The sequence below is a fragment of the Accipiter gentilis genome, chromosome 8 (assembly GCF_929443795.1).
Source record: "Accipiter gentilis chromosome 8, bAccGen1.1, whole genome shotgun sequence".
NCBI classification, from domain to species: Eukaryota; Metazoa; Chordata; class Aves; order Accipitriformes; family Accipitridae; genus Astur; species Astur gentilis.
This window is the reverse complement of record NC_064887.1, coordinates 27,509,447-27,522,346: the sequence shown is the minus strand read 5'-3', so window position 1 is coordinate 27,522,346 and position 12,900 is coordinate 27,509,447. Positions and strand designations below refer to the sequence as shown.

Sequence of the window (12,900 nt, the reverse complement as noted above, 5' to 3'; positions counted from 1 at the left end):
ATGGGCCCCATTCACTATTTACACTATTTCATTTTTAATAATTCCTTCAAATTATTGCCCTGCTGTAAATCTGCAATAAAATAACACCTATGCAGGCTTGTTTACAATAAAAAACTGCATGTAAGGGGACAATAATAGAACTGTTAATAGTGATTTGAAATATATTCCTGAGTAAGGAGCATGCAGTTCAAAGAACTTCTAAGTATCAGATGAGTTATGGCAAGATTGGAGTTTGCTCTGAATACTTACAGCTATACCAGGGGCACCAACAGGACCCTGGAGACCTGGTGGACCCGGAGGACCCTGCAACAAACAAACATCCAAAAGAAAAAGTTAGTGATTATGGCATCTGGAATGAGATTAAAAGCAAGTATAGAGACAACCCTATTTGCATGATCAAGGTCTATTAAGCATTTCTACATTTCTCCATAGAGAATGTAGCTTTATTCACAAGTCTTTTCCATTCAGTACCAACAATCATTATTTGTTTATCTCTCAAAAACTCAGATTTGCACATCTATAATAGACTTAATACTGGCATTTATTGAAAGCACACTTGTAATGTTTCAGAATATTTAAAATAGATTCCCATCCAAACATGACTCAAAATTATTTTTTTTTTTTAAATATCAGACCTTTCAATGAGATCTGTGCAGAAAACCTCAACCTTCAAAGCATCATCTAACAACCTATCTTTAAATGGAATTCTTATTATTTGGGTTAGTTTTTTATGAAATTGCAACAGCACAAAGCTTATTTTGACCTCCAGGAGACATGAAAAAGTCTAAGTTCTTGTTGAGCACTGGGAGTCACATTCTCTTTGATATTAAGTCTCTTTTCAACAGAATGGCAAAAAATATGTCTCTGAGAAGAACTTCTTATTTTTTTCAGTCTTCTTACAGAATAATAACTTTCCAAGTTATATTGCACAGAATTTAGAAGTCAGTTATGCAGATGTGATGTAATGAACATATCTAATAGAGTATGGGAGTACAAGATACTAGTTTATGATGGGGTTAAAATTATGTGGTAGGTTGAATATGGTTTTTGCACAAGCTAGAGAGACTGGACTGATAAAGAGTGAAGCTAAGAAAGTTAAAACCTTACACCTGGCAATGGCTGAGTTCGAGTCTGCTATTTCAGATGGCAAGGAAATTGTCTGCAGTTTCTAGGCTGGGGATTCTAATTTAGTGCGGAATAGTCCTTTGATTTAAAGACCTTACTAGGGCTAAAATTAGATTATTCTGCCCTTTATATGGATATTAGGAAAAGGGACTTCTTAAGTCTTGTAGTCTCTTTCTTTGGGTTCTATGAATATTTTAGAGTATCTTATCTTCTAGGGAGTTTGAAGTGTCAAGCTACGTATTTCTTCTCTTTTATATTTTTCTTTTCATCACAGACCTGATGGCAATAGGTGAAGCAAAGCTTTTTAGCCTTTATGGTGACATATCTAAATGAAAGGACTCCTAGGAATGCTCCTATGGACTGTGAAGGTTACCATGAGAAAGGGAATTAGCATGCATGATTTTTTTTTAAAAAATCATATTGGAACAGATTGCTTCTACACTCTGCAGGATGGTTCTACCTGCTCCTTCATTTTACAGGGCCCAGAATGAGATCTACACATTTTTAATCTCATGTAAGTACTCATTTTGATATAAAGTATTGTTGGAAAGTACTTTGCAATTGATTACTGAGAAGTTATTTGCTCACACAGCCAGACTCTTTTTTCCATTGCACTGGAGGGCAAATGTGGAGAGACTGATCAGAATCATCAGGAGAGAATCTTCAGTTAATAAAGGCAACTGTGGTAGCTGTGGAGGTTTATGAAGCTCAAGAGAGGATGTACATCAACAATAAAATCATGCTGTCCCTAGCTAGGATATGGCAACATAGTATTTTTTGTTAGGCACAGCATAGTTAAACCCCCAAACATAAATCCTTGTTAGTTTCAATGGGGAATTGGAAGATGTTTCCAGCTCTTCTTAAACAGGAAAGAGGGATTAATTGTGCTTTGCTCAGAGTCCTTGCTGTGATTAGGCTCTAAATGCCCATCAAGGCTTTTGTGGGTGTCTAGGTATTGTGAATATCTATTCTTTATGTCCCGTGATTTCAGAACTAGGTACTTACTTCCTCTTCAGAATCTTTCAGAGGTGACCAACAAGGCCTTTCCTCCCTGCCCCAATATACATCTGTCAGCATGTTGAAAGGAAAGCAGATTTGAAATAAACGCATTCTGAAATTGTCAGGGTTGAATGACTGCAGTTGAGGGCAAATAGGATTCAATACACCTGACTTCAAATGGGGTAACATTCATTTCAGCTGAGCAGGCCCAAACACTGAATCCTGTATTTCAAGGAAAACATATTATATTCCCAAATGCCTTAAACCTTGAGACTGAGAGTACAGGATAAGTTCTCAAATGATTACGCTGCTGACACTTTATTTGTAAAGCAGGTCTGCTGGAACGTGCCAAGATACATTAGTACTCACTATGGGAACTGTGGTCACAGTCTAATGCTCAGCATAACTAGTTATGCTAAAATGATCTGAAATAGAAAACTGCAGCATGTGTTTTTTCTGAATTTCTCTGATGCAGAAGCATCTCTAATGAAGAGGCATGTCAAAGGGGAAAACAGAATGGTAAGCATGTGATCACATGCAAAGCCCAAAGTGGAGCTGGACCATGACCTTCTTCATATGCTTCTTCTGCCCTATCCTTTAAACGTCAGATTTTTCTGTGTACACGGGGCCTGTACTGTTACAAACCTCTTTAGGTGGATAAAGAGGACCTGCATACATCTCTATGTATCCCACAGCTGGCTTACAACTACAACAGCAAATAGATGAGGACTGATTTTCACTCAGCTGGGAACAAGTCCATTGTTTTAAAACTGACTTTAAAAAATGTTTCAATTTGATGCATTAATTGTACCAAGTTAACCAAAGCATTCAGCTCAGATTATGCAGGAGTAATTTCAGTCTGAAGTAGAATTTATATACAGCGTGGTTACATATAAGTTTCTTGGTAAACTGGGGTTTGTAATAGAAGTGCTCTCTCATTCATATGTGTAATATTACACTTCTTGTGTTAACAGGGAATTACAAATAGTTTATTATAGCACTTGTGATTGGATCTAATAAAATAAGATTGTGAAAAGTATGTGTTTTCTGCACTGGAAACTGCAGAAGTCTTTGTCACATAAATAATTGAAAAGGACAAGCTTATCTTTAAAAAAAATCCCTTGTCATTTTTTTGCACACGTTGTTGTCACTTTTTTTTTTTCTATGAAATTATCATAAAACTGTGATTTGCTTGAATTTGTAGGTATCGTTCTATAAAACATCATCTGATTATGTGTAAGCCATAAACTTGCTGTAATTTTTAGAGGCAATCTACTTTTATGGTGCTCTATAAGTTGTTAATCATAAAAAACACACAGTGTTTTCAACATAGTAAATATGCTTAATTATGAATACCCCTATGTTGAGTTCTGAGCTTTGCTAACTGTGAAAATTGATGAAATATAATAATAAAAAAAACTTTCTGCAATTACTTGTCCATTTTTTCTTAAGGAAAATTATTCAAATAAAATGCCAGTTTATCTTGAAATTGAACAGAAGTGAAAACAAACCTTTTTTGAATTTTTGGGAAAGAAACCAAAACCAAACAGGAAAAAAAATGCTAGTTTTATTCTTTCTAGCTTCAAGTTTTACAGTGGAAAAAGCTTATTTTTATATTTCTGGCCTCAATCAAAAGAGGAAGTGCTTGAACTTTAGAAATAATTTTGAAGACAAAAACATTTCAAATTAAATCAGTAGAGGCCTGAGTAGTCCTAAGTTCACTAATAGGACTAGTGATAATATTTGAAAACTTGTATAAGCCATTTCATCTGATATCTTTGCTGTTCTGAAATGTTTTAATCAGTTAAATGTGCTCTCCAAGAATTAGATATTCTTTAAAAATTTTAAAACTATATTAGTACATTTCTCTACTGAGTCTTCATATTCTTCATCATTATGGCTAAGAAGCTAAAGCTGGGTATGTTCACACAATCCACTCAGTGAAGTTAACTTAAACACAGTATAAGAATGTATGTATATTCTTGGTCTCTCAGTTCAAATATAGAATGGATGAATTAAAATTATATAGGAAGCATGCTTAGGAATGTAGTTTACCTATGTATTTTTTAATGATGCTATAAGCTCAAGGAATATAAGAAATACTAAATATATGCATGGGTCTATAAATACAAACCTCTAGTGTTGCGTTAAAACTCAACATTATTTTGAAGAAACAATTTGAAGCGTGTCTTTGTTTCTGTTCATTGATGTAGCAAGGCTATCTGCATACTTCATGCATGAGTACTTTTTATTTATGAAGAACGTAATGAACAAAGAATTTTACTACTCACATTTTCTCCCTTGTCGCCTTTACTACCTTTCTGACCTGGTTCACCAATTTCACCCTGTAATTGAAAGTTGAAAGTTAAACTTCTTGTTTAGAATGGTTTCCTTCACACTTAGCTGAAGTCAGTATCACAGTATCTTTAAAAGTTCCCTTTGATAAGATTATTCTGTGTTTTATGCTGCTGCTTCAAGTGTGAAGGCCTAAATGGGGCAATTCTGTATCGATCATGTATGTCATATTAATCCAGATACTGATTGCTATACTGCAAAGGGCAACAAGACCTGGCTTTGAAGTATAGTGCAACTGAGGTCTAAATAAAGGAAGTTGTGTTCCTCATGTCATCTTCAATATGAACTTATAATGAAAGCCCCCTGATTTACAGACTCATCTAACTGTATGTGACTGAACTACTGCTTCTCACTGTATTGTACAATATTTCAAAACTTCAAAATTATTCAAACCACCAGGAAACCATGTCAGAAAAAAATGTTTTATTTATACAATAAGAAACACAATTAAATTAAATCATGGAAAATACTCTCTGTGGGATAAATAACACTCATGCATCATAAAAATGAACCTCAAAGTTTTTACCTTTACCCTATGCTAACCAACAGAACAGTGCTGGATCAAGCAAACATGCAAGATGATCCTGAAAGGTGTCGTGTCCTAAATTCTGCCAGAAGTCAGCAGAATACCTCTGCTGCTAACACATTGTTTTGACACTCTCAGCATATCAACAGTGGTTCCAAATCACTATACCTTACTGAGAATATTTTCTCCTAGCCATTCAGCAAACCACATTTCTAAAATAGGCAAAAATCAATTTTTACATCATCTGCCTGGATTTATTTTGCCACACTTTCAGCCTTGTTTCTTTGCCAGGATAAATGTTAGTTTACTAGTTCTTGAACACAAATCCCAATGTCCCATGGCATCAGATTATAGAAGGGTTCTTTAGTTTTTTTGCAGTGGGTGGAGGCAGTTTGGGGGAAGCAGGGCTAAGAGTTACTTTGTCACCATATATATTGTGAGGAAAGCTACAACCAGAGAACTGTTGTTCTGAGATTTTCTCACAGATGCACTAATACCAATTATAATGACTCACCTTGTCACCATCTTCTCCAGGAGAACCACTAGGACCAGCAGGACCAGGAAGTCCTACAGGACCCTGTACTCCATCACGTCCAGCTGGACCTTGAGGACCTTTTTCACCCTGGTTTTGAAGAAAAGGAAGTGATCCACGTTATCACAGGAGACTAATGAAGATTTTGGTACAGGGAGTCACACTACCAATACAAAATTTAAAAAAACCCAAACAACAAACCAACAGAAAGGAAACTATAAAGGGAACAAAATGTATTGGGAAATTATACTAAGTAATAATGGAAGCCGATGACAAATATGCTTGTACTCTAATGCAGAGTGGCTGGGTACAAAGTTTTAATGAAAGACTGGTTTGACAAACTTTTTTATTATATTCACTCCCTGCTGTGATTAATAATGGATTTAACCCTTCTTGGGTGTTAGAGGGTATGACAACAAATGTTTTACTATTTACTTAATTGTAAATATAAAAGTAGTAGGTCAGGTATTCTGAGGATATGTTTAATAGGCAAATACTAGAGTGGGAAAAAGTAACATTCTGGAAAAAAAAAATCTGTGCTGTGATAATTTTATGTGACTCTCTGATTACTTACAGGAGCACCCTTCTCCCCTGCGGGGCCTGGAGGACCCTGAGGTCCAGGACGACCTGGCAGACCAATTGGGCCAGCAGTGCCTGCTGCTCCACGTTCCCCTGGTGAACCCTGGAAAGAAGTAAAAAAGTATATGAGAATTCTGATATAGCCCTGATAACTGTTGGTGGTTTTCATGAGCCAGGTAGATACCTGTTATTCAGTGAGATTCCAGCTGGTAGAAGGGTATACATTCAGCATGTGTGCAAGTAAAGAAAAAGGCTGAAAGAACTAACCTGAAGTTCATACTCCATAGTTCTTATTCAGCACTAATTATTTTTTTTTTCCTAAATACCCCTTCCTGTATTTTTTTCTTCATAATAGGAGCGTGCTTCAGCCTGTTTTCAAGAACTTTTTTCCCCGTGTTTCCAAAATACATTAACATACTACTTTGATAAAAGAATATTCACAATATTAAAATACAGAACTAACCCACACCACAACCCAAAGTTAATAATCTAATATTGCAAATTAAAGGGGAAAAGACAGGTGCTATATGTGGAAAACACACTGGAATTGTGTATTCTGGAATATATTTTTACAGAGAATAATAGCAGAGAGGAACAATTTTTACTCTAACATCAATAAGCCTCACTTTTAAATAAGTCATATAATTGTCATTACTGTATTCCTTTAATTGTCTAAATAAGTTTGGGTTTGTTTTTTTTTTCTATCTGAAACTACCAAAGCCACAATAGGTGAAAATTTAGTTTCTACTTTCCCTATTGGTTCTTTGTTTTGAAGCAGTGTAGGGCTTATGGCTGTTCCATAAAAAAACCCAACCTTTATTTTAAATATGTCAATCTGCCACAAAGCCAAGCTCCATAACCTTTCAATCTGCTGGACTGAGCTAACTAGACAAAATGGAGGGAATGACTAGGTATGTAAAAATCTGCAGTGCTCTAAAAACTAAGAGGCACCTGGGGTGGACTAACTTTTTCCTGTCTTATTTATTGCACTTTCTAAGAATACAGATGGCATATACTTTTAAGTAGTGCTGAAGGTGAAAAAGGAAAGGAAACAAGGTGTTCTGGTACTAAAAAACCTTCCTAAAAGGATACAAGGGAATAGATAACAGCATAGATTAGAACTTCTGCTCAAATAAATGGAATTTCAGAATCAAAATGTTAAATTTTGCTCTATACATATTTGTTCATCATTTAGTCAAAAGCCACAATGTGGAGTACTGATTTTAAATCCTTTCTGCAAGTTGGGTTGATTTCCAAACAGTGATCTATAACCAAAGCTTTCTGTAACTCCTAAGCAAAGAAATGGACACCTGTTTGGAGGCATACCACAGCAAGAAAATGACAGGGAGCAAAAGACATTTACACTTAAATTCCCAATATCTCCTTGATCACACAGACGGATTCTGACCAGGTATTCCTTCTGTATTTGTGAAATGGATTCATGATAGCATGGGGCAAAAAACTTCCTGGGTCTTGATACAGAGGTTAACTGCCATCTAAGCTGCTGCTTCCTCTCTCCACAAGAGCCAGCATGTGCAGGGAGACAGAAGCATATTGCTCTACTGTGTACAGGCAGGGTGTGGAGAATGGTAGAGCTTCTTTGTGCTTTTTTGTACCATCACTGGCTGAGAACTCTGACAGGAAATCCAGCTTTGCCAGTCCTGATACTTCCTGAGGATTCGAGATGCTGTACATCCTTCCTCTGTCCTGTAGATAGGGCAGCATGGGAACAACGACAATGGAGTATTCTGTTCCATTATATTCTACGTATGAGCTAGTCTCGTGCTCTCAAGTCTAATGGGAAGAACTATTTCACTAATAGCAACACAGTTAACCTTGAAATTTGTGGACTCACTGGGAACTGAGAAGCAAAGAAAGCTGTCCTCTCCCTCTAAATTTCTATATTTTCACAATTTTGCAGCATCTTTGTTTTCTGTCTTTTAAATAATTTACATTTTTTCTATCAACAGACAACTGTGAAATGTTTGTTTGCTGTACAGTAATATTCCCCCAGCTTTTCAGCTTAACAAAGTTACTGATAATTTCACTTTTCCAACTGAAATACTGGAAGAGGGGTGATACATTATGGAATGGCTTGAATTAAGGAATGGAGTTGAGTATGGCTTGAAGGTTTGCTTGACATAACTAGGCCGCTCTTAGCATAAGTATGAGTTAGCAAATACTGTGAGTTCTTGGGATTTTTTTTTAAGATGTTTTAACTTGGCTAACCATAAACAGGGGCCTATCCCTCTGCAGGGGTATGATATGCTGCCTTTAGGCACGTATGCCTTGCTATCTAGGAAACCATAAAACTAGTTACAATAGAAAAATAGAGCACTAAAGTTTTGTAACCACAAACTGTTTGTTTATTGGGGATTAACCACGAAATGTATGGAATGTTTGATAAAAATGCTATATAAGCTGACTGAAATTTTACCTCGGTGGAGGTGCATTTTGTAGGATGCAGACCCTATGCTCTCCCTGTCGGTGAAAATAAAGGTGCTTTGGCCTGCAGTTCATCTGTGAGTCAATTCCTTTGAATCAGGCTAGAGTAATGTGTTGTAGCCTGAGGTTCTGAATAGCCAGGTTTTTTCCACGTTTAAGCAAGATCAAATTTGCTGGCTCTTGGAACATTGGAATTTTAAGCTACTTTCACCCATGAGGGACCATTTTTTTGCTTTTATTCATGACATACTTTTCCTGGACTGACCTCATCAGCATAACTGGTACTAATTACATAATAAGGTGCTTTTCCCTCCAGATAACTGTGGTAAAAGAGAATACTGAACAGTTGCTCCACATATTTTTGCAAATTATCTCAGTAAGATTTAATTTTGCATGAGTGTTCAAAAAACATATTTGTGCAGGACTCATAGATGACTGTATCCTTCCAGGTGTTGGTTGGGTTTTTTTTAAGTCAGGGTGGATGCCTAACTTTCAGTCCTATTTCTGTTATTTTAGTTTCTAAGACTCAGTGAATTCAACAAGAAAAATTCACTACCCTGCAGCCATACTACCATGGTCTCTGATCTTGTCAGCTCTCATAAGCTAAACAATTTTAGGTCATCTCATCAGTAGGATGCAAGAATAGAGAGGAAAAAAATCCAGATAACATATAGATCTTTCCTATATCAGACAGCAGACACTAACACTGGCCAGAATTTCTAGTAGGTTTTTTTACTCAGCCAACTTCTTAGGTTTATCTTTGTATCATTTTTATTTGTTATACTTAAATTTCACATGAGTTATGAACAAGAACTACACCTTCTGTTTTCAAGGATCCTCTCATTTCTCTGTGAGAATGGCCTCTGATCAAGGCAGAACACATTAAATTATAGTCACAACTCAGAAAAGCATTTTAGGCAGCTTCTTAAGTCTGTTCTCTCTTTCTTTGTTCATTATCTTTCTTTGTCACTCTGTCCCACTATGAAACAATCCCCTTATATTAATAAACTCCTTGTTAACCTGTGATCTTGCAGAGGTACTCACATCCTGGAATCTTTTTATTAATTTAGAGGGGTTTCTAAGAACTTTTCTACAGAATGGGAGTGTCATGCTTTGTCTTGTATTTCTCTTATACAGACTATAAACTCATTAGTAACCTGTTTTTATCTCACTTTCTGTGGAGAGATATGTAATTATAGGTATCATAGAGATCACATAGTAGTAGCAATACTTTTTACTGATGGTTAACAAAATGCTCAACAAGTGAAGACCCCCATGACTGAAAAATGTTATCAGACAGAGGAAGATAGTTGTAGATAGCTTAGTATTGATAATTGGGTAGCCTACAGCTGGCTTATTCTGAGTCCAATTTGGGCATCCTTTTCCCAAATGAGCTAATGAAAAATGATTGCCTGACATTCCAAAGAGCTTTCTCTCATCAGCATTCAGCATTCCACACAGTAGTATGAGAAGGGAAGAAAACAAACAGAAGATAAAGATAGCAGATAAAAGAGAACTGTTAAAAAAAACAAAAAACAACACAAAAAAACCCCCAAACCCAAACAAAAAAAACACAACAAAAAAACCCAGAAAAAAACTTGCTCTGGAGTGCATTCATGCATCTCTTTCTTTTGTCCAAATCCCTCTAAGCACAGTAATTGGCATTCACAGTATTTGAAGCGGTCATTTGTTTGGTATGCACTAGCCAAATAAAGCTTATAATTGACTGTATATGCTAGTTAGAAGCAATTGGTATTGGCAGGGAATTGGAGGAAAATCATCCAGTGGCATGAATTCTCTTCCTATTATAAATGGCATATGAAGACTCCATTGTAATTACACTTCTGTGTGTAGCCTCTGTTGTCTAAAAATAGATGGGAAAATATTTTAGGACTATTTGATGCTCATGGTCTGCTATGAGCTACTGTGAAAAAAAGCAAACTATTGTGGTTTAATTGTGGTCCTTGCAGATGCACAGAAACCCAGTATTAAGAGCACCTATGCATCTTTTTTCACTGAAAAACACTTTGAAGATAACAAGTTAGTAATTAAAGATGAAGTAGAAAGAAGATCCCACTAAGAACTTCTGGAATGCTCTCAGGTCAGCTTGGTGCTGTTTGTGCCTTAAGTGGCCTTCTTGCACTACAGTGAACTCAAAGTATATTTAAAAAAAAAAGAAAGTTTACCCTTCAAACTCTCTTTCTTCTCTGCTCACAATTCCAGCTACACCTACATCTATTTCTCAAAGATCAGAAAAACAATATGCAAAAAATTCTGACCTTCCTAAGTGATTCTTTCAATGACTATGTTTACCTTAGCAGGAAGTATAGCGACAACAGGAATGGATTTATAAAGTGAAGAAGCAGTGGGTAATGTGCTCCTGACACCCATACTCTGTATATTTGTGGACTACATGATAATTCTAGTCTGGCACTGAACTCCCATTAGCTGGTGGGTATTAGAAGTGCTCCTGGAATTTCTCTTCCAATTTAGTTTCACATGAAAGCAATACTGTTCCTAAGCTCCAAGAGAGCTCCATGATTTGAAACGAAGGATGGTAAATGGGGATGATTGAGACATTAACCTCAAAAAGGTTCTGATGTTTTGAACTAAAACACTAATGTATACACAACCTATAAGAATTAGAAAAACATGGATCATCTAAATTTAAATTCAAACACATGTATTTCAGAATATGGACAACCATCACTAAACAAGATATATGCTTTTGCCTCACAACCTTACGTGATGCATATTTATGAGAAACTATGATACTAGTGGCACAGCTACTGTGTGGGCATCCTGTCTGGGAAAGTGGGGTGTGTTAAATGTCAGGTATACTTGTGCTGTCCAGTTTGTCCATGCTCAGAAGAGTTCTGGTTCATTGCACCTGAACTAATTATCTGCTTGAGAGGTTAGTGCAGCCTTAGGGCCTCCTTTACAAAAAAACCAAGATATGACCTTTAGATTGAAGAGACTATTCTGGTCTATGCTTTCTTGATTTTGATTCATCTTTTCTTCTAACAGTTCAGGTTCTTCAGATGGGGTGGGATGGTATCCCTTTTGACTCTCCCTACTAGCTTCCATTCCATTCCATTCCATTCCATTCCATTCCATTCCATTCCATTCCAAGCTACCTTGTTTTGGTGCCTTTTGGGAATGTATATGTACTGCATGGTGTAAAGAAGAACTGTAAATCACAAATGCAAGTTCTTGATTTAAAGAATAGAATCTTAGGGCATTAAGAATTTGATAATTAATTTTAAGAATTCAAGTACCAAGTATTAAGAAATCAAGAAGTAAATCTGAAAAGTGTGCTATAGAAGATCTTTTCCAATAATGTAGAAATAATCCAAAATCAAGAACCTTTATATTAAGGTTTTTTTCCCTCCTTGTTTAATGTATTCTAATCTCAATATGAATTGCAGCAACATAAGAGAGCTTTATTGTTGAATACATACAATTTCAGCTCCTCCATTACTTTTTTATGTAGCGGGAATAGCTGTGCTGATTTTTTTTTTTTTTTTTTACTTCAGTTGCACTGAATGAAAGAAATAAGTTGACAAGTTGACTGTCAAAATTTACACAATTCACATTTGGGAATAACTGTACCGTGTTTTCAACACCAGTGCATCCTTGTAGAACTTCCTTGCATAAAAAATGACAACAGAGAATAGGTAAGTTTAAGCATATCATACTTCAAATACCTTTCAGTGGATAACTGCCAGAAACTGACGTGAAAGAAGCAGCAGACGTATAAATAGTAGAAGTCCAAACATGAAAGAAAAATCTAAATGTAAACAACTGTTGAGCACAGGACCATCTAGAAAAAGCCTAGTCACACTACTCAAGGGAGAATAATTTACTGTTTTTGAAGAATGAGTACATATCACTGCTTTTCTCTCTATCATAATCATAAAGAAAAAACCAACTACAACAACACAAAAAGTTGGCAAAGATATTTTTATGCCTATGCCTATGTTGAGCTTAAAATATTGAGAAGGAATAATACTGCATGACATGATTTACATAGCTCTTATTAGCCAGGCAAACATAATTTGTAACAGTTTCATTGATCATGCATGTATAGGCATGCTCCACACAAGAAGTACAGTAAAGATAAAGTCTTCAAAGTAATGGATGGTTTTGATCATCTTATGTTCTAAAATTCTTATGTAATTGTATAATGCATCATTTCTTTCCATATTCATAAAATGGTGTTGTTAATAAACCATTCTTATATTCTTGCATGATCTATTTTCCCTTGGATTTCAATGGGAGATTTCAAGTTGCATGTTACTATTTTCCAAAATAAGATTCTTTTTTACAATGATCATCA

The 12,900-nt window shown here is 35.8% G+C and overlaps 1 protein-coding gene across 6 annotated transcripts in view; it reads right to left on the bottom strand.

Annotated features, from left to right (window-relative positions):
• Positions 1 to 12,900, bottom strand: part of COL11A1 (collagen type XI alpha 1 chain) — a 164,285-nt gene that overhangs the window by 38,507 nt on the left and 112,878 nt on the right. For all 6 annotated transcript variants that reach the window (XM_049807754.1, XM_049807759.1, XM_049807755.1 and 3 more), the window contains 4 exons: positions 6,112 to 6,219; positions 5,520 to 5,627; positions 4,416 to 4,469; positions 250 to 303 (listed from right to left, as the gene is read on the bottom strand). In XM_049807754.1, the coding sequence (XP_049663711.1) occupies positions 250 to 303; positions 4,416 to 4,469; positions 5,520 to 5,627; positions 6,112 to 6,219 (324 nt within the window). The remainder of the gene's footprint in view (positions 1 to 249; positions 304 to 4,415; positions 4,470 to 5,519; positions 5,628 to 6,111; positions 6,220 to 12,900) is intronic.